Source organism: Somniosus microcephalus, chromosome 32 (assembly GCF_052327205.1).
Source record: "Somniosus microcephalus isolate GS21.2 chromosome 32, FLI_Smic_1.0, whole genome shotgun sequence".
NCBI classification, from domain to species: domain Eukaryota; kingdom Metazoa; phylum Chordata; class Chondrichthyes; order Squaliformes; family Somniosidae; genus Somniosus; species Somniosus microcephalus.
Window position 1 is genome coordinate 16,225,144 of NC_141018.1, and position 20,038 is coordinate 16,245,181.

Here is a 20,038-nt window from a genome sequence, read left to right on the forward strand (position 1 = left end):
AAACTATCGGATTGTCGTAAAAACCCATCTGGTTCACTAATGTCCTTTAGGGAAGGAAATCTGCCGTCCTTACCCGGTCTGGCCTATATGTGACTCCAGACCCACAGCAATGTGGTTGACTCTTAACTGTCCTCTGAAATGGCCCAGCAAGTCACTCAGTTGTAACTAACTGCTGCTGCAACGGTTCAAGAGAGAGGCTCACCACCACCTTCTCGAGGGCCATTAGGGATGGGCAATAAATGCCAGCCTTGCCAGCGACTCCCACATGAACGAATAAAAAAAACGTACGCCTTATACTTACTGCCCATCGAGTCCTCCGAGGCAGGTGGCGACGCGCTCCACAAGGTCATGTGTCTACTAGAATTCTGCTCCGTGATCAGGGTTAGAGGAGAAAAATGAGCCCAAAAAAAGGCTTCAGCTTTCCCTTTAGGAGAACTACCAAGTGAACGGTCAGGAGAAAAAGAGGGTGAGAAAGGAGGACTCGCGGATGTGTAGAGAGACAGTGTTGGCAGGGAACCAGAAGGAACGATAGCTGGAAGGGCCACGAAGACAACATTTGACGATTCCTTTCAATAAGGTTACATTCAGCAGCTCCAACAGTGGACATTACGGGTAGAAATAAAATGGTCTTCAAACTGAGCAGGACAGTGGGTGGAATAGGCGGAGCCTTTACAAGACATGAAAGAATGACAGGCAGGGCTGAAGAAAAGATTCCACACCGAATCAGACAGGCAGAGAAGAGTGAGGTAGAAAACCCTGCAGACCAGTTAAAATAATATCCGTCACATCACTGGCCAAACAAGCCATAGATCTGAAGCTCCGACAGCATTTTCTTTATCAGCTCTTCATTTAGTCACTCGTTCAGTGAGGCTTCCTCATTCCCTTTAATAAAATAAGCCATTAAGCTACACCTTATACCGGAGAGCAACCAGCTCTTCCTTTGACAGCGCAGTTGAGATAGTTATCGACGGAAAACAGAAAATGCTGGAAATACTCAGCGGGTCAGTCAGGATCTCTGGCGAGAGAAACAAAGTTAACGTTTCAGGTCGATGACTTCTCATCAGAACATTAACTCTTGTTTCTCTCTCCACAGATGCTGCCTGACCTGCTGAGTATTTCCAGCATTGTCTGTTTTTATTTCAGATTTCCAGCAACCGCAGTTATTTTGCTTTAGTTATTGATGGGCTATGTGCACAGTAGGATATCGCCACAGTACAGATTGCACAGCAGCTGTACAGGGGCAAACACTTTAAGGTGTGGGATCTTCGTACTGGGGCACTTTTTCCACTTTAGGCAGCGTCAGTATCGGGTACAATGTGCAAAGTAAATCGCCATTGCTCTGCTCCAACAATGGGGTCGAGTGTCCGCCCTGGGCGTCATCGCCAATCCAGGCGCAAATGGCGGCCGTTTTGAGAAGTGTTTTTTTTAATCTCGAGTTCCCATTCAAACTCAATTGCATTTACATATCACCAAACGCAAAATCTGCCATGAACCAGCGCAATCGGGCAGCGTTTTAAAACGTAGTTTTTTTTTTTTTTAAATTGCTTCAAAAATATTCCTTGATATATTTAAAGAGCGGTAACCTGGTGCAGTGGGATCAATACAGCTGGAAAATGGGATTATCACAAAAAAAATAAGCATTTTGAATCACAGTGTGAACCCACCACCTGTGAGTAACCCGCTTTCAAATGACTTTTTAAAAATGTACAGAATCATTTGCTTGTTATATTGGGGTACAGCAGTCAGTTTCTTAGTAAATTTTTAAAAATTACATTTCTAAGCTTTTAAAACATGCCTCTTGGTGTCCTCACGCCCAAAAGAACCAGCTTGATTTTGGGATAGCAACAGAAAATGCTGGAAATACTCAGCAGGCCAGGCAGCATCCGTGGAGAGAGAAACAGAGTTAACGTTTCAGGTCTGGGACCCTTCATCAGAACTGGAAAAAGCTGGAGATGTGACAGATATTAAGCAGGTGCAGAGACAGGGGGGATTTAGGAGGGGAGGAAGGAATTGAAAGAACATACTGTGAAAATGTTGCAAATGGGAATGGCAAAATCACACAGCATGAAAAATGGGGGCAGGGATTATTATCTGAAATTGTTGAACTCGATATTGAGTCCGGAAGGCTGTAAAGTGCCCAATCGAAAGATGAGGTGCTGTTCCTCGAGCTTACGTTGAGCTTCACTGGAACAATGTAATAGGCCAAGGACAGAGAGATCAGAGTGGGAGTGAAGCGGTGAATTAAAGTGACAGGCGACCGGAAGCTCAGGGTCACCCTTACGGACTGAACGGAGGTGTTCCGCAAAGCGGTCGCCCAATCTGCGTTTGGTCTCCCCAGTGTAGAGGAGACCGCATCGTGAGCAGCGAATACAGTATACTAAATTGCAAGAAGTTGATTTTGGGAGCCTCCTCGAAGGCCTGCAAACGAGCGCAATGAACGGAAGCTCGCCGTGGCGATTCATTCACCCTGGGGATGCGGCCAGTTTTGTGCCTTAACACCAACCTCAGGACAGGGTTTGTTGGTCCTGACACACAACCACATTCCTTTCACACCGTATAACAAATGAAGCCGTGTCAATAACAACAGGATCCATTGTCTAATACTTACATGACAATTAATATCCTGAGGAGTCCATATTCCACTTTTCCAATCCCCTCAACAGAGTCCAATTCAAATATTTTTTCTTTCTTCGCCACTCTTTCTGAACAAAAGAAACACAGAGAATAAACACCTACTCAGTAGGAGTGAGAGGCAGTGAGGAGCCCATTTTACGTATTTTGTTGGTGAGGGTACATATGCCTCTACTTTATTTTTCAGATTATTTTCTCAGTTCTCCCTTAACCTCCATCCACCAACTGAAGCCAAGTGCAGAGGCTGTGAATCAGTTCCCACCCCGGTGCTTGCTGGCCTCCATTGGCTCCCGGTCCGGCAACACCTCGATTTAAAAATTCTCACCCTCGTGTTCAAATCCCTCCATGGCCTCACCCCCTTCTTATCTCTGTAACTTCCTCCAACCTTACACTCTGCATTCCTTCAACTCTGGACTCGTGCTCCCCCACTTCCTTCACCCCACCATTGGAGGCCGTGCCTTCAGCCACCTAGGCCCTAAGCTCTGGAATTCGCTCCCCAAACCTCTCCGCCTCGCCAGCTCTCGCTCGTAGAATGGTTACAGCGCAGAAGGAGGCCATTTGGCCCGGCGAGTCCTCCCATAAGATGCTCCTTAAAAGCCTACCTCTTTGGCCAAGCTTTTGGTCACCTGTCTTAACATCTTCCTCTTTGGTCCGGTGTCAACTTTTGTTTGATGACGCTCCTGTGAAGCGTCTTGGGATGTTTTACTACATTAAGGGCGCTATATAAATGCAAGTTGTAGTTGTTGTTGTTGATGATGCGGGCCTCCATTGATGCCGCGGTTAAGCCGGTTTCTAGGTGAAGATTGACTTGCCCGCTCCCGGTGAGCAAACACCTGACCTTGACTTGGAATCTTGCTACAGCAGTGCAGCCGAGATTGATGGCAAGTGAAGAAACGGAGTCCTGGTGCAAACCCGGCTCACCGCACCGTCGTGCAGCGGTGTGAGTTCGTGTGCCATGTTATTGCGCCACTTGCAATCCTCGGCTCTTACTTCACGTGTTTTTTTTCCCCGGATCTCTGTGTCCCTCTTCTTCCTCACTAAGAAGATGGACGAGCTTCCATTCGTCTGCCATTGGGCCTCAGAAACCAGCCACTAGGAGGAACTGAAGAGCAGTGTGCGGTGACTCACCCCTATCTGTGTGTCACCTGGTCACCGCTCAGCCGAGACCCAGTTCTTGCCACACTGAGGGGGCACAGTCATTCGCTTACACTGTCACACCATTCAGTAAATGACTGTGTTAACTGTTCCCAAAATATTACACCACTGGTTACCTCTGACAAGACTTTATATTACGTGCTTTTCCACTGGTTACCTCTGACAAGACTTTATATTACGTGCTTTTGTCTTGTCTGACTGCTTGACCAACATCCCGCTCTGAATGATCCGCAATTGCTTCCAGTTAAACTTTGGGATGACTCGAGCCATTGTCTTTAGCCCCCACCATAAATGCCATACCCTAGCCATCGATTCCATCCTTCTCCGAGGCCCACTGTTGAGCCACACTGATCGCAACCTCTGTGTTCTATTTGACCTCAAGCTAAGCTTCCAATTGCGTATCCTCTCCATTACAAAGACTGCCTGCTTCCACCTCCGTAACATCTCCTATCTCAGCCCAACCGCTGCTGAAACCCCCATCCATGTCTTTATTAGCTCCAGACTTGACTATTCCAATGCTCTCTTGGGTGACCTCCCACCCTCCATAAACTTCAGCTCATCCAAAAATCTGCTGCCCACATCCTGTCGCACATCACCCCTGTGTTTGCTGACATAAATTGGCTCCTGGTCCCCCAACACCTCAAATTTAAAATGTCCATCCTTGTGTTTAAATCCTTTCACGGCCTGTAGTCCTACAACCTTGTGAAAACTCTGTTCCTCCAACTCTGGCCCCTTGTACATCCCCCTTCGCCCACCATTGGTAGTTGTGCCTTCAGCCATCTAGGCCCTTTACGCTGCAATCCCCTTCCTAAACTTCTCCAGCTCCCTCTCTTCCTTTAAGACCCTCTGTAAAACCCACCTCGTTGACCAAGCTTTCAGTCAGCCTTACTAAAATCTCCTTCTTTTGCTCGGTGTCGATTTTTCTCTGATTACACTCCTGTGAAGAACCTGGGGACAGTTCCTGTTAAGGGCGCTGTATCTGCTGTTGTCCCTCCAGTACAGACAGTACTGGAGTGTAAAGCCAATGAGGATATTGGGCATAAAATATTGGCACCTCTCAAGTGGTTAATAATATTTCAACTTTGCCAAAAGGGGCACAACAATTAGGACAGGTGCTAAACTTTTACAAAATATGCCGTATTAGAATACCATGAACCAGCCAACACTAGGTGTAATAATCCTCGGGCAATTGCACAGTCTCAGCCACATAATTGCACAGATGCTCATATGTACTGAAGCACACTCGCAGATATACAAACACATAAGCACACACGCTAGCGTCCTCACACACACATCCCACACTCACACGGACACACATGCTGGTTGAAGCACAATGATGCACCATCGCCTATACATCACGTTTGGCACTAACCTCTAAAGGTGCGACTGCTGTAACTGGCGTGCTCGGCCTCTGGAGCACTTAAGCTGCTGGTGGAGTTCTCTAGCAGGGACTGGTACTCAGTTTCTGGTAGTGAGGAGGAGGAGCCGTTGGATAGTTTCCTCTTCCAGTCCAAATGTAACCTATAGTCTTCCTGAGAAACAGTAGAGAAAGTGCTTTCACCCAGTCACTCAATCACAGGCTCTAGGGGTTAGGACAACACCTCATCACTGTGGCCAACACAAATCTCCCATGGGGAAGGATGCACTATGGAAAAGTTAATAAATGCAAAACCAATCAAATTAAATATGGGGTAACTGCGATCCTGTGCTGCCCATTGGGAGTCATGCTCACACGGAGTGCGAGTAGGAGATAGGAGAATTGGGGCCAGATATTGTGGTCCTAACTCCGACCTGTGCCCCTTTCAGGCATGGAGTCCCCCTGGCCTCATGGAAACACCCCAATATACTGTTATTTACATTCTAGTTACGGTAAACTTTTCTCACACAGAGAGAGCAAAATGCCTGTTTGACGAGAGAATATTGAATCAAGTCAATGGAGTATTAAGGAGTATGCTACACTGTTGTATTTTGTCAGAAAGGCTTGGAACTTGGAGCAGTTGGTCCGATTCTCCACAAGGCGAGTCCCCAGGTTTATATGGGGAGCAGTGCTCGAGGTCAGTGCAGGGCAGGTACTTTTCCACAGGGAGGGCACGTCAACCTCAGGTGCTCTCACGAACCTCTCCAAGTTGAAATTCCACTGTGCTTTCACCGTCCCGTGTGTGTTATTTTAGTGATGTTGTCGGCCCATTTGTAATAAAGAGGTCAATGACTTTGTCAGAGTAGCGCACAGGAATTTGGCGCGTCAATTAAAAATGGGATTTCAACACCGTCAATGCACAGCCCAACAACAGCACTGGGAGAGGCCTGGGAGCAGAGCTCAGCTCAGCTATTGCAGTACCGATGAGAAGCACTTTACATAAGCTATATCGAAAGAGGGACTGTCACTGTACCCCAGAGGGACTTGCAGTTACAGTGACGTGGGGCCCACTCAGCTGTGGTGAGCTTTGAGGACAGGACTGTACCTGGATTCCACTCTTCCAGCGCTAACGGGCCACATACGATATGTTGCACTAGGACGTACTGCGTTACGTTGCACATATCCCCCACATGGCTGCTGTAATCATGCACTATATCTGTGGAAGCACTTTAATGTCACTATTATGATTGTCCTTTCAAGTTCTCTAACTTCTCCACATCCTCTTTACCTCAGACAGCCAGCTCACGTCTGGCAAACTTCTCTTTGAAAACATAAGAAATAGGAGCAGGAGTAGGCCATACGGCCCCTCGAGCCTGCTCCGCCATTCAATAAGATCATGGCTGATCTTCTACCTCATCTCCACTTTCCCGCCCGATCTCCATATCCCTTGATTCCCCTAGAGTCCAAAAATCTGTCAATCTCAGCCTTGAATATACTCAACGACTCAGCATTCACAGCCCTCTGGGGCAGAGAATTCCAAAGATTCGCCACCCTCTGAGTGAAGAAATTCCTCCTCGTCCCGGTCTTAAATGGCCGACCCCTTTTCCTGAGACTATGTCCCCTAGCTCTCGACTCTCCAGCCAGGGGAAACAACCTCTCAGCATCTACCCTGTCAAGCCCCTTCAGAACCTTGTAAACTCCACAGAGTACAGGGGAAGCTTAAATACGAATTTTAGTCATGACTGAGGCTCAAACCAGGCCTAGGCTAAGAGCTACCAGGCTGTCTAGAGTGAGAGGTGAACTCAGGACTCCTAGTTGATTACACAGGATATACGGCACAGAAACAGGCCATTCGGCCCAACCAGTCCATGCCGGCGTTTATGCTCCACTCGAGCCTCCTCCAGTCTTTCCTCATCTAACTCGATCAGCATAACCCTCTATTCCCTTCTCCCTCATATATTTGTCTAGCCTCCCCTTAAATGCATCTCTACTATTCGCTTCAACCACTCCCTGTGGTAGCGAGTTCCACATTCTCACCACTCTCTGGGTAAAGGGGTTTCTTCTGAATTTCCTGTTGAGAGTCTCAGGTCAAATCCAGGGTAGGATTCAAACACGGGACTCCCAGTTGAGACTCCAAGGCCATCCTAGATTGGTTGAGAGTCCCGCGTTCTCGTGTTGTACCGAGGACGGGGGGGTCGGGGGGGGGATCAATATTTCGAGACAGAAATTTGAATGCGTGTATTCTAGTTGAATTCTCGGCCAATGCTCTAGTGCTGTAGCTGTTGGCTCAGCACTAACATTCCAGCTTAGGGTTTCTTGAGAAAATGGAGGGAAGCGGCTCCAAAAATAGCTAAAGAACGTAGAAAATTTAAACCAATGGAAAACAACTTACCAAGGGTAGGGAATCACACGTGTCTGTGCACAGGCTCACACTCAAACTCTTCTTACTGTTATCCTGAAGGCAAAGAATGGCACAGCAAACCAAATATTAGGAAGAGAGCTTCCAAATCAACCATTGCGGTTGCTCCTCCTCCACTTCAATATGGAGACTGCAGCTCAGGACCGAGACTTGGACAACTTTATGATACGAATTAATTAAATTTCGCCAAAGTTCTCGAGTTTGGCCTTTTCAAAATCAGCTTGTGCCCTTTAAACTACCCAAATTTACATTAAAAAAAAATTCAACAGAGTGACAGACAGTTATAACAGACTAAGCCTGTAGGCGTCACTATTTGCAAATGTTTCTGACAAAAAGTGACAGCTACAAACCCGCTGTGTCACAACACACAACATCGAGCAAAGCGCGGCCACGGGGTCTTTGCCCCTTGTTGCTCTCGGAACGTTTGTAAATTTACAATATTGAAAATATAATACTGACACACACAATTCCACAGGGAAGGGAACAAGTAGGTGTTGTGGTGCCATATTGATCTCAATGGCAGTCACTCAGCGAATCTTCCACTCTGTGTTCTGGGCCTCCCCTAATGCGTCGGCCTGGATCTGAAGCGCAACACATGGAACTCCAGGAGGAGAAATGCACACGGTGCAATTAACTAACAGAGCGCGTTAGTGGGTTCGCAATACACATCCCCCCCGTCCCCCTCCCCCCACACCCCATAATTAACTAACAGAGCGCGTTAGTGTGTTAACAATACACATCCCCCCCCCCCCCCGGTTCCCACAGCCCCCCCCGTCCCCGGTCCCCCCCTGCACCCCGTAATTAACTAACAGAGCGCGTTAGTGTGTTAACAATACACACCCCCCCCCGGTTCCCACAGCCCCCCCCGTCCCCCCCCCCCATGTCCCCGTTCCCCCCCTGCACCCCGTAATTAACTAACAGAGCGCGTTAGTGTGTTAACAATACACAGCCCCCCCCCGTCCCCAGTCCCCACCCCCCGTAATTAACTAACAGAGCGCGTTAGTGGGTTCGCAATACACATCCCCCCCGTCCCCCTCCCCCCACACCCCATAATTAACTAACAGAGCGCGTTAGTGTGTTAACAATACACATCCCCCCCCCCACCCCGGTTCCCACAGCCCCCCCCCCCCGTGTCCCCGGCCCCCCCCCGCACCCCGTAATTAACTAACAGAGCGCGTTAGTGTGTTAACAATACACAGCCCCCCCCCCCGTCCCCAGTCCCCACCCCCCGTGTCCCCGTTCCCCCCCTGCACCCCGTAATTAACTAACAGAGCGCGTTAGTGTGTTAACAATACACATCCCCCCCCGGTTCCCACACCCCCCCCCCCCCCCGTGTCCCCGTTCCCCCCCCTGCACCCCGTAATTAACTAACAGAGCGCGTTAGTGTGTTAACAATACACATCCCCCGCCCCCCCCCCTCACAGTCACATCAATTCGTATGGACATTTACAGGGTTCACAATATAACACTGAGAATCGTAGGTTCATAGAGCTCATAACGAGGCCATTCGGCCCATCGAGCCTGTGCCTGCTCTTTTGAAAGAGCTCTCCAATTAGTCCCACTCACCCTGCTCTTCCCCCATAGCCCTGCAAATTTCTGCTTTTCAAATATATGTCCAATTCATCTTTAAAAGTTACTCTTGAATCTGCAGTGCATTTCAGATCATAATAACACACTGTGTAAAAAAATTCTCCTCATCTCCCCCCTGGTTCTTTGCCAATGATCTTAAATCTGCGTCCTCTGGTTACCGACCCTCCTGCCAGTGGAAACAGTTACTCCTTATTTACTCTTATCAAAACCCTGTCATAATTTTCAACACCTTTATTAAGTCTCCCCTGAACCTTCTCTGCTCTAAGGAGAACAATCCCAGCATTAAGAATTGCCCACCATCTGTTAGGTTCCTATACAGAAGCTTTCTGGCCTCAATAGAAACCAATCAGGCAGTCCTCACTGTACAGAATCCCATTGTTGGACTGGACCAAGCTCACAAGCTGCAGGGAGATGAATTCTCAGGAGTTTTGGACACACCAGCAATACATTTCTCATACACATCTGTGCCCAGGGTGTTCTGTCACAGCTTTCTGTTTAAGGGTTCCAAAATCCTGTAAGTTATTTTTTAATCTTCCATTATTTTTTCCAATTGCCCCCACATATTCTTTCTCACCAGGAGGTCCCGTCTGTGGCAACGGTGTGGGAGCCAATGCTCTTTTCTGTGTGACTTGTTCCAAATTGTGATCACCAAGTTTGACAAACCTTTAATTTATATTTATTTATAATAATGGAAACTGCCTCTGCCATCTTGCCATGGTGTAATTACAGCCTCCTACCAGTGGTGGAGCTCCAGTACCTTCACAGGGAGTGGGGGCATTTAAGGTGTGTCAAGTTCACATTATTTCTCTCTCCGGGGACTTGAGCTCATAAAGCTAGGCTGACACTCCCAGTGCAGTACTGAGGGAATGCTGCACTGTTGGAGGTGCCGTCTTTCAGATGAGACATTAAACCGAGGCCCCGTCTGCTCTCTCAGGTGGACGTAAAAGATCCCACGGCACTATTTCGAAGAAGAGCAGGGGGGAGTTATCCCCGGTGTCCTGGCCAATATTTATCCCTCAACCAACATAACAAAAAACAGATTATCTGGTCATTATCACATTGCTGTTTGTGGGACCTTGCTGTGCGCAAATTGGCTGCCGCGTTTCCCACATTACAACAGTGACTCCACTCCAAAAAATACTTCAATGGCTGTAAAGCGCTTTGAGATGTCCGGTGGTCGTGAAAGGCGCTATATAAATGCAAGTCTCTCTTTCTTTCTTTTACATTATAACAGTGACTCCATTTCAAACGAGCACTTCAGTGGCTGTGAAGTGCTTGAGGCCATCCTGAGGCTATGAAAGGTGCTGCAGAAATGCAAGTTCTGTCTTTTGTGCATGAGTGCTGAAATGTGAAAGGAGTGTCTTTGAACTTTCAGCGATCTGTACACTGATCTGCCTCAGTTCACATAGTGAGCAGAGAAATGGCATTTCAAATCAAAACACTGCAGTCATTTCTAGGTTATACTTTTCTCAATATGGTATATGTATCACTGTGTGAAACATATGCGGCTCCTATATGGTGTATGTATTGCTGTGTGAAATATATGCAGTTCCTATATGGTGTATGTATCGCTGTGTGAGATATATGCAGTTTCTATATGGTGTATATGTTATGTGTGAGCTATATGGAGTTCCTATATACTGAGTGTGTTACTGTATGGGCTGCCTCTATTTCCCATCACATGTATATATTTCATTACTAAATACTACACTTCTTTTCAATCATCGCTGTACTGCTGTGTGCCACAGTGAGTTGAAGCAGTGAATTGTTGAAGCAGTAGATTACTGTGATGGTGTGTCATCTTTAAACTCATCGGCCCAGAATTTGCTGGAGTGGGGTATCTCGGGACGTGCCTTGTTCGTTAGATTTTTTTTTTTTTCCCCTCACCCTTAAGCCCGTAAAAAATGTGCACCGCAAATTGCCAGAAGTGCGAGCTGATAGCAATGAGGGCAACGGGGTATCTGGGGCCTTAGTTAACGATGGTAATAGTCTATCTCCTTAACCAATGGGATTTATGGATGGAGAAAAAAAACAGAGGAACAATGGAGAAGGAAATAGGGTGAATTAGAGTCAAATCAGGTACAGAAAGAGAAATAAAGAGAGGGAAAGAAAGATTGGATTAAGAGGGAGAGAAGAAGAGACTGAAAGGAAAAATAAGAAAGAAATTAAACATTTTAATTTTAAAAACCTCTAGAGACAATTTACTACCTGCAGGAATGAGAGTCCACAGTTTCAACTGTTCCCTTTCTGGGCCGGAGAGGTTGAGCGGCATTGCAGGAACATAAATCTCATCATTTAAAGGGTCCTTAAGCTCTTAAGTACCAGTCTTAACTTGCCGTGGCGAGTTTCATTGGTAATTAATGTGCAAATGCAGCGACTGCTTGAAACTCACGGGAAGGTTGAGGGCGAGCTGCCGTTTCCGTCAGGCTAACAGCACAGCGGCGCAAACCATCCAAAAACTTGTGGCGATTTGCAACTCACAAGAGTATCTCTTCCGCGCAACAAGTGGCTGGGTTATTTATACATAATAACGGAGAGCGCGGCAAACTCGCCGTGACTTTCCCTGCAAATTCTGGCCTACTGTCTTTTTGACTGAGTAGATAAATCCAGCGGACAATGGGTTAACCTTTACTGGAACCTCGGCCACGTTCACCCGAAGCATTCTAACCTGTTACACCTTTGCAGTGCTGGAATGCACGCCACAGGGATACATCAATAATGAACTCACCTACCTCGTCTGTCCCAATAAATAATGTACACTCCACATCCAGCAAGAGTCCTTTACACCAGGAACCTTGCCACATGCGGAGTGTATGTTTGGGTACTGGTGCAGCCGGTTGGAGAACAATCTGTGTGAGTGTTCAGAGACGTGGAGAATCAAAGCCTGGTGCAATTTGCTTCAGTATCGAGGACACCATTAAAAGACTGCTCAACGCTCTTAAAATCTGAATTACTTTATTCTTAACTACAACCAACTGCATTTTACATAAATTAAATTAGACTGATACCTGGGATAGCAGGAATGACGTATGAGGAGAGATTGGGTCGATTGGGCTTATACTCACTGGAGTTTAGAAGAATGAGAGGGGATCTCATTGAAACTTATAAAATTCTAACAGGACTAGACAGACTAGATGCAGGAAGGATGTTCCCGATGGTGGGGGAGTCCAGAACCAGGGGTCACAGTCTAAGGATAAGGGGTAAGCCATTTAGGACAGAGATGAGGAGGAATTTCTTCACCCAGAGAGTGGTGAACCTGTGGAATTCTCTACCACAGAAGGCAGTTGAGGCCAATTCATTAAATATATTCAAGAAGGAGTTAGATATATTTCTTAAGGCTAAAGGGATCAAGGGATATGGGAAGAAGGCAGGAACAGGGTACTGAGTTTGGATGATCAGCCATGATCTCATTGAATGGCAGAGTAGGCTCGAGGGGCCGAATGGCCTACTCCTCCTATCTTCTATATACCATATAGGAACTGCATACGGCTCTCATAATAATCTATATGCCATGCAGGAACTGCATATACCCCACAGCAACACACACACCCCCCATGAAGGAACTGCATATACCCCACAGCAACACACACACCCCCATAAAGGAACTGCATATACCCCACAGCAACACACACACCCCCATGAAGGAACTGCATATACCCCACAGCAACACACACACACCCCCCATGTAGGAACTGCATATACCCCACAGCAACACACACACACCCCCCATGAAGGAACTGCATATACCCCACAGCAACACACACACCCCCCATGAAGGAACTGCATATACCCCACAGCAACACACACACACCCCCCATGTAGGAACTGCATATACCCCACAGCAACACACACACCCCCCATGAAGGAACTGCATATACCCCACAGCAACACACACACCCCCATGAAGGAACTGCATATATCTCACACAAATTTCACACCGTTCTTTCCTCCTCTTCTATAAGGTTATGAGTTTAGAGCCAGATTTCACATAGCAGTAAATTCAGTGCTCCCGGTGGGGAGCCAGGCGCAGGTCCTCACTCGTCTGGCTCAAAGCTCATAACCCTATAGACAATGAGGGAGGAAGTGTGTGAATTTGTGTGAGGCATATGCAGGTCCTATATGGTGTGTAGGTTATTGTGTGAGTTGTATGCAGTTCCCATCTGGTGGATATGTTGTGCGAGATATATGCAGTTCCTAAAAAGAAAGACTTGCATATATATCGTGCCTTTCACAACCTCAGGATTTCCCAAAGTGCTTTACAGCCAGTGAACTACTTTTTTTTTGAAGTGTAGTCACTGTTGTAATGTAGGAAACAGGAAACGCGGCAGACAATTTGCACACAGCAAGCTCCCACAAACAGCAACGTGATAATGACCAGATAATCTGTTTTAGTGATGTTGGTTGAGGGATGAATATTGGCAAGAACACCAGGGAGAACTCCCCTGCTCTTCTTTGAAATAGTGCCATGGGATCTTTTACGCCCATCTGAGAGAGCAGACGGGGCCTCGGTTTAACATCTCATCTGAAAGACGGCACTGCTGACAGTGCAGCACTCCCTCAGTACTGCACTGGGTGTGTCAGCCTAGATTTCTGTGCTCCAGTCTCTGGAGTGGGACTTGAACCCACAACCTCCTGACTCAGAGGCGAGTGCGCAGCCCACTGAGCCACGGCTAACACTTACATATCCGAAAGACAACTCCTTCGATATAGTTCCTATATGGTGTGACTGTTGCTGTGTGAGCTATATGCAGTTCCTATATGGTGTATATGTTGTGTGAGCTACATGCAGTTCTTATATGGTGTATATGTGTGAGCTATATGCAGTTCCTATACAGTGTGCATATTGCAGTGTGAGATATAGCATGTATGTTGCTGATAAAATAGGCAATCTGGACAATAACATGAACTGAGAGCCAACACATCGAAGCAGAGAGGAAAGGACTGAAGGGGCGTCGATGGAAGGTGTTGTGGTTTTGTCTTGGTTCAGTGGTAAGACTCACTGATCAGTCACTCTCGCATCCCGAGCCAGAACCCAGCAGCGTGTCTGGGGCAGGAAACGACCAGCTATGGTTCTATGAGTCAGATCCTACCTGTAAATGCGAGCAGACTTGCTTCAACACGTCATAGACGCTGTCTCTCGAGATGAAGGAGACAAAGATGTACTGCGGCAAAAAGCAGAGAGCCTCATTAAATAGGGCACAAATCAAAACAACAACTTGCATTTATACAGCGCTTTTAACGTAGTAAAACGTCCCAAGGCGCTTCACGGGAGCGTTCTCAAACAAAATTTGACACCGAGCCACATAAGGAGATATTAGATGAGGTAGGTTTTAAGGAGTGTCTTATAGAAAGAGAGAGGGGTAGAGAGGTTTAGGGAGGTAATTCCAGAGCTTAGGGCCTTGGCAGCTGAAGGCACGGCCGCCAATGGTGGAGCGATTAAAATCAGGGATGATCAAGTGGCCAGAATTGGAGGAACGCAGAGTTTGCGGAGGTTTGTAGGGCTGGAGGAGATTAGAGATAAGAGGTGAGGCCATGGAGGGATTTGAAAACAAGGATCAGAATTTTAAAATCGAGGCATTGCTTAACCAGGAGCCAATGTAGGCCAACGAGCACAGGGGTGAAGGGTGAACGGGACTTGCTGCGAGTTAGGACACGGGCAGATATTTAGATGAGCTTAAATTTATGTAGGGTAGAATGTGGGAGGCCAGCCAGGAGTGCATTGGAATAGTCAAGTCTAGAGGTAACAAAGACATAGATGAGGGTTTCAGCAGCAGATGAGCTGAGGCAGGGGTGGAGTCGGGCGATGTTACAGAGATGGAAATAGGTGGTCTTAGTGATGGAGCGGATATGTGGTCGGAAGCTCAGCTCGGGGTCAAATTTGACACCTTCTTTCAGTTGGTTGCAAAACTCACATCGTTGTCACATCTAGCTGCACTTCTTATTTTAAAATGTCTTATTCTTTATACAGGAAACTCTTTTTTTATCCGGCACCGACGTGGTGCCGGTTGATCAAAAAGTCCAGATTACAGAGAGGTATACTTACCAAGGTACGAGAGCCCCGTACACGGCCACAGGTGCAGGAGCCCCGGTTACACGCACTTGTGCAGGAGTCCTGGTTACACGGCCACAGATCCAGGAGTCCCTGTTGCACAGCTACAGATCCAGGAACCACGGTTACATGACCACTAATATATAGTAAAACTTACCTGAACCTACTCCTGAATTTTGCCGGTTAAGAGAGATTTCCAGATATTTAGGTGCCAGTAAAAAGAGAGTTTCCTGTCCATAGAATGACACACAATGTACAGCGCAGGAACAGGCCGTTCAGCCCAACAGGTCCATGCCGGTGTTTATTCTCCACATGAGCCTCTTCTTCATCTCACCCCATCAATATATCCTGCCATTCTTTGCTCCCTCCTCTGTTTATCGATCTTCTTTCCTTCCTTTCTGTCTCATCGCTTCTTCCTTCTAACCTCTCCCTGCTTCTTCTGATGTGGATCACTTCATTTTGTCTCTTTATTATATTTTATTACATTGTTAAATTTGAACAAAAAAAGATCCCCATTCTTTAATCCCTTTTCATCCTCATCATTTCTCTTTTACTTCCATCTGATTTTGTTTCTTTTTTGTATTCGCGTTTCTCTCGTTTATTGGGCCGATAATATGTCGTTGAGGTCTAGCAGTGCCACAGAGCTTCAAGCCCCAGGGTCCTGAGTAGTTGCCGAGGGTAAGAAACAGCTATTAGATTCATAGATGAAGTTTGACTCTTAGAACAGAGATTAAGCTGCAGTCAGGAACAGATGGGGGGAAGTGTCAGCAAAGCCAGTTAACAAACATCAAAATGATAAGAAGGTCGTAAAATGCAAAGAAACACGGGAGGATAGCACTAGCTAGACAATACGAAGCCATAAAATGCCCTTGAAGAAACTTGACAAAACATTCCTCAGAAAGATAAGAGGAAAGGGCTTGGCAGCCATGCAGAAAGAGACAGTGGGAGATGTTTTCCTGCATCACACTTGGGATATAGATGAGTATAGGTGATTGACATTAAATAAATCACAGCCCACCGAAATAACTATAAATATAGTGGGCTGAGAGCAGAAGACACACAGCGAGGGGCGAAGGCTTCTTCAAGGTGGAAATCAATGCTGGTTCAGGCCTAACACCTTGACTAAGTTTAGCCTCTGAGGTGGATCAACGCTGGCTTATGCCCAACACCTCCAACAGCTCGGGGGACGAATCAACAGAGGTGACCGCTGTTGCTGACTGCAGAGACCCGCTGACCCGAGACCTCCACACCGCCTCATCAGACGTCCAACCAACCATCCGTCTCGTCGTGGCGTTCCGATTCGGGAGTTGTAGATCACTTTCTACTGTCACGGGTTGTATGTCTATTATACTTAGCTTAAACCATATGTAATATCTGATTATGCTTTAAAACTGTAGCTCTTTAATAAAAAGCCTTACAACTTCTAAAGCCCTGTTGGGTAATCTGTGTGAGCCTGTGATCCTAATCTTACACGAGGATTGAGGTCCATTCAGCGCCTGCTGTACTCTGCGCTCCATAACGTGTGCTGCCTCAGTAACCTGCGCAGTGAATGTGCGCAGGGCTCATTAGGCGCCCCCCGTGTCCATACAAATGAGGCCGAGGCCCCACAACGAAGGGTCCTGACGAAGGGTTTCAACCTGAAACGTTGACTCTATTTCTCTCTCCACAGACGTTGCCTGGCCTGCTGAGTTTTCCCAACATTTTCTGTTATTTCTAAGGCCCCACAATGTGGCTGGGGTGCCCGAGTGCTGCTCCAGCCATTAGGAAGCCATGTGGAACAGGCACTTCAGGAGATGCCTATTGACAGTAATTTGACTCCTGCGTGTCCCACTCCTCGACAAGGGGCTTCCCTTCCTTTCTGCCACTGTTTTCTTTTAACCTCTAAATGTTACATCTCGCAGGGGGGAGGGGGAACTTAAATCCCCATCTGCAGGCCGAGAGGCCCAAGGCCCTGAATTTCCTCGGACTTCCTGCCGTAGCTTCGCTGGCAGCACGGCGGCAACCGATTGCACGCATGCGCAATGGCACTCCCGCCAGCGCAGGGGCAGAGCGTCCAAGAGAGTTCAGCGACCCAAAGGCTTTTCCTCGCGGACCTCCAACACTAGGGAATCAGCCTCATGGAACTGCTCGGAACTGGATCTAACCGCCTCTCTCCAAGGGGCTTTTATTTGCCACCAGCCACTCCACTCGAACCCGGAGAAGGGCCGAGAGGTCGAACAGGAGTTGGCCTCACCTTTTCGCTGGAGCTTGTCCTGATCACGAGACCATTGGGCAGCAGTCCGCCGGTCCGGTGCTTCTTGACGAGCACAACTGATGTAACCGAGACCCTGACCTGAAAAGAGTCGGAAGCAACGACCGTTAAGATTTGTCTGTCTGTTTTTGCTGCCTCGTGTCCGTGCCAGGGACTCCAGGGGGGAGGTGTGAAATTGAACACGGGCAGGCCAAAGAGCCAAATGACTTTTGCTGCCCGTTATACGACACGCCCAATATTCAGATCTATTGAAGTTAACGGGACTGAGTAGCAGGTGAGGCGTATAACAGACGACCAATGCAATACTGTCTGCTTTGCGTCCCCATCCATGTCTTATTTCACCTCCCTTCAGTACCCCTGACAAGTGATCAGCACTTATTTAAAAATATATAAAATGAACAGAACGTTGTTAAAGTTAATGGAAATTTCTCCTAATCGTTTAACTTCTTACGATGACCCTTTAAATCACGTGTGATTTTTTTCATCAGATTTTGGAGTTAATGGTGAAGCTCTAATAAACATAGAATAAGCTGAATGTCGCTCCGATAGGTCACACACCTTAATGTCTTTTCCAAAGAAGCTGGCATAGAAGCACAGCCAGTTGCTGGAGATGTAGAAACGACCTTGGATCAGGATGTCTTTCTGGAGAGCGCAGGAGTAGACTGCACAGGAAGCCAGAAGGAACAGAGAGATAGCGTCAAACATAAATCCCTCTATACATTTCTTGTTCTGGTCAACTTTGTGCCTTTCGAGCTGAGCACTGGAACACTTTTCCCAGTTATGGTCCCTTGGAGTTGTTATTTGGACAGTGAGGTCTCACACCAGGAATCAGCCTCTAACCTATAAAATTCTAACAGGACTAGACAGACTAGATGCAGGAAGGATGTTCCTGATGGCGGGGGAGTCCAGAACCAGGGGTCACAGTCTAAGGATAAGGGGTAAGCCATTTAGGACTGGGATGAGGAGGAATTTCTTCACCCAGAGAGTGGTGAACCTGTGGAATACTCTACCACAGAAGGCAGTTGAGGCCAATTCATTAAATATATTCAAGAAGGAGTTAGATATATTTCTTAAGGCTAAAGGGATCAAGGGATATGGGGAGAAAGCAGGGACAGGGTACTGAATTTGGATGATCAGCCATGATCTCATTAAATGGCGGAACAGGCTTGAGGGGCCGAATGGCCTACTCCTATCTTCTATGTTTCTATCCCTTCAGCCTTAAGAAATATATCTAACTCCTTCTTGAATATATTTAATGAATTGGCCTCAACTGCCTTTTGTGGTAGAGAATTCCACAGGTTCACCGCTCTCTGGGTGAAGAAATTCCTCCACATCCCAGTCCTAAATGGCTTACCCCTTATCCTTAGACTGTGACCCCTGGTTCTGGACTCCCCCGACATCGGGAACATCCTTCCTGCATCTAGTCTGTCTAGTCCTGTTAGAATTTTAAAAGTTTAAATGAGATCCCCTCTCATTCTTCTAAACTCTAGCGAATATAAGCCTAATCGACCCAATCTCTCCTCATACGTCATTCCTGCCATCCTAGGTATCAGTCTGGTGAATCTTCGCTGCACTCCCTCCATGGCAAGAACATCCTTCCTCAGATAAGGCGACCAAAACTGCACACAATACTCAAGGTGTGGTCTCACCAAGGCCCTGTATAACTGGCCCTAATCCAGGGATATGGGGAGAAAGCAGGGACATGGTACTGAATTTGGGTGATCAGCCAAGGTCTCATTAAATGGCGGAGCAGGCTCGAGGGGCCGAATGGCTGACTCCTTCTCCTACCTTCTATGTTTCTATGTTGTGTCATGGTAACTCACTCCTACATCTTGTATAAACGGCCTCTACTCTGTCCCAACAGCTGAGTCCCAAAGAGTACTTCATCTCAGGGCGACTGTGTAGCAATCATGGGTTCGAAGGCTACCGAACCATCTCTGGGACATGTGTTTGAATCTATCCCAGTTGTGTGAGATCAAAGTCTCCCCCTGCCAGCTGTAAGGGTCATTGGTGAGAAACAACATTCAGCAGCTTCAGCCAAACAGCCAGTGGGGACGGGCCAGCCACACGACTCAGCATAAATTGTCGCTAACTCGTGAGTCTCAATTTGGATCACAAGGATGGGAGGAGAAAAGTGGGAAACTTCAAACTAGGACGGCAATGGGTGCTCTTAGGCGGTTAGGGCTAAGGCACATTGGGCTAAGAATACGGTTGCTCGCTATGTGTAGCAGCATCGTAAATGTGTCTCAGCTGTCCTCTGCTTGGTACTTGTAATGAGTTTGCAGACGCGTCGTAAAAGATGTTCTCCCTGTTGTATCAATGGTATTCTTGATGTGGGAGCAAGCAATCTGGTGATGTTGGACAGCAGGGGGTCCAGAGGCCTGGCAACCCAGCACAAAATTTCCTAGCAACCTAGTTCCATTTACTTTCATTTTCTTCTCTTATGGTTTGTCGTGTACGACACATTTGAACAGAGGAAACTTTTGTAAACGCGTTTGTAAACCTCGTACAATCTTCCGAGAGCTCTGCGTCCCTCCAAATCTGGCCCATTTGTGCATCCCCCAATCTCTTCGTCACATCACTGGT

General features: G+C 47.2%; 1 protein-coding gene across 7 annotated transcripts in view; it reads right to left on the reverse strand.

Moving 5' to 3' along the window:
• Positions 1 to 20,038, reverse strand: part of LOC147097294 (GRAM domain-containing protein 2A-like) — a 96,280-nt gene that overhangs the window by 9,362 nt on the left and 66,880 nt on the right. For all 7 annotated transcript variants that reach the window (XM_085972129.1, XM_085972130.1, XM_085972134.1 and 4 more), the window contains 6 exons: positions 18,011 to 18,114; positions 17,435 to 17,533; positions 14,243 to 14,314; positions 7,536 to 7,598; positions 5,159 to 5,318; positions 2,609 to 2,702 (listed from right to left, as the gene is read on the reverse strand). In XM_085972129.1, the coding sequence (XP_085828255.1) occupies positions 2,609 to 2,702; positions 5,159 to 5,318; positions 7,536 to 7,598; positions 14,243 to 14,314; positions 17,435 to 17,533; positions 18,011 to 18,114 (592 nt within the window). The remainder of the gene's footprint in view (positions 1 to 2,608; positions 2,703 to 5,158; positions 5,319 to 7,535; positions 7,599 to 14,242; positions 14,315 to 17,434; positions 17,534 to 18,010; positions 18,115 to 20,038) is intronic.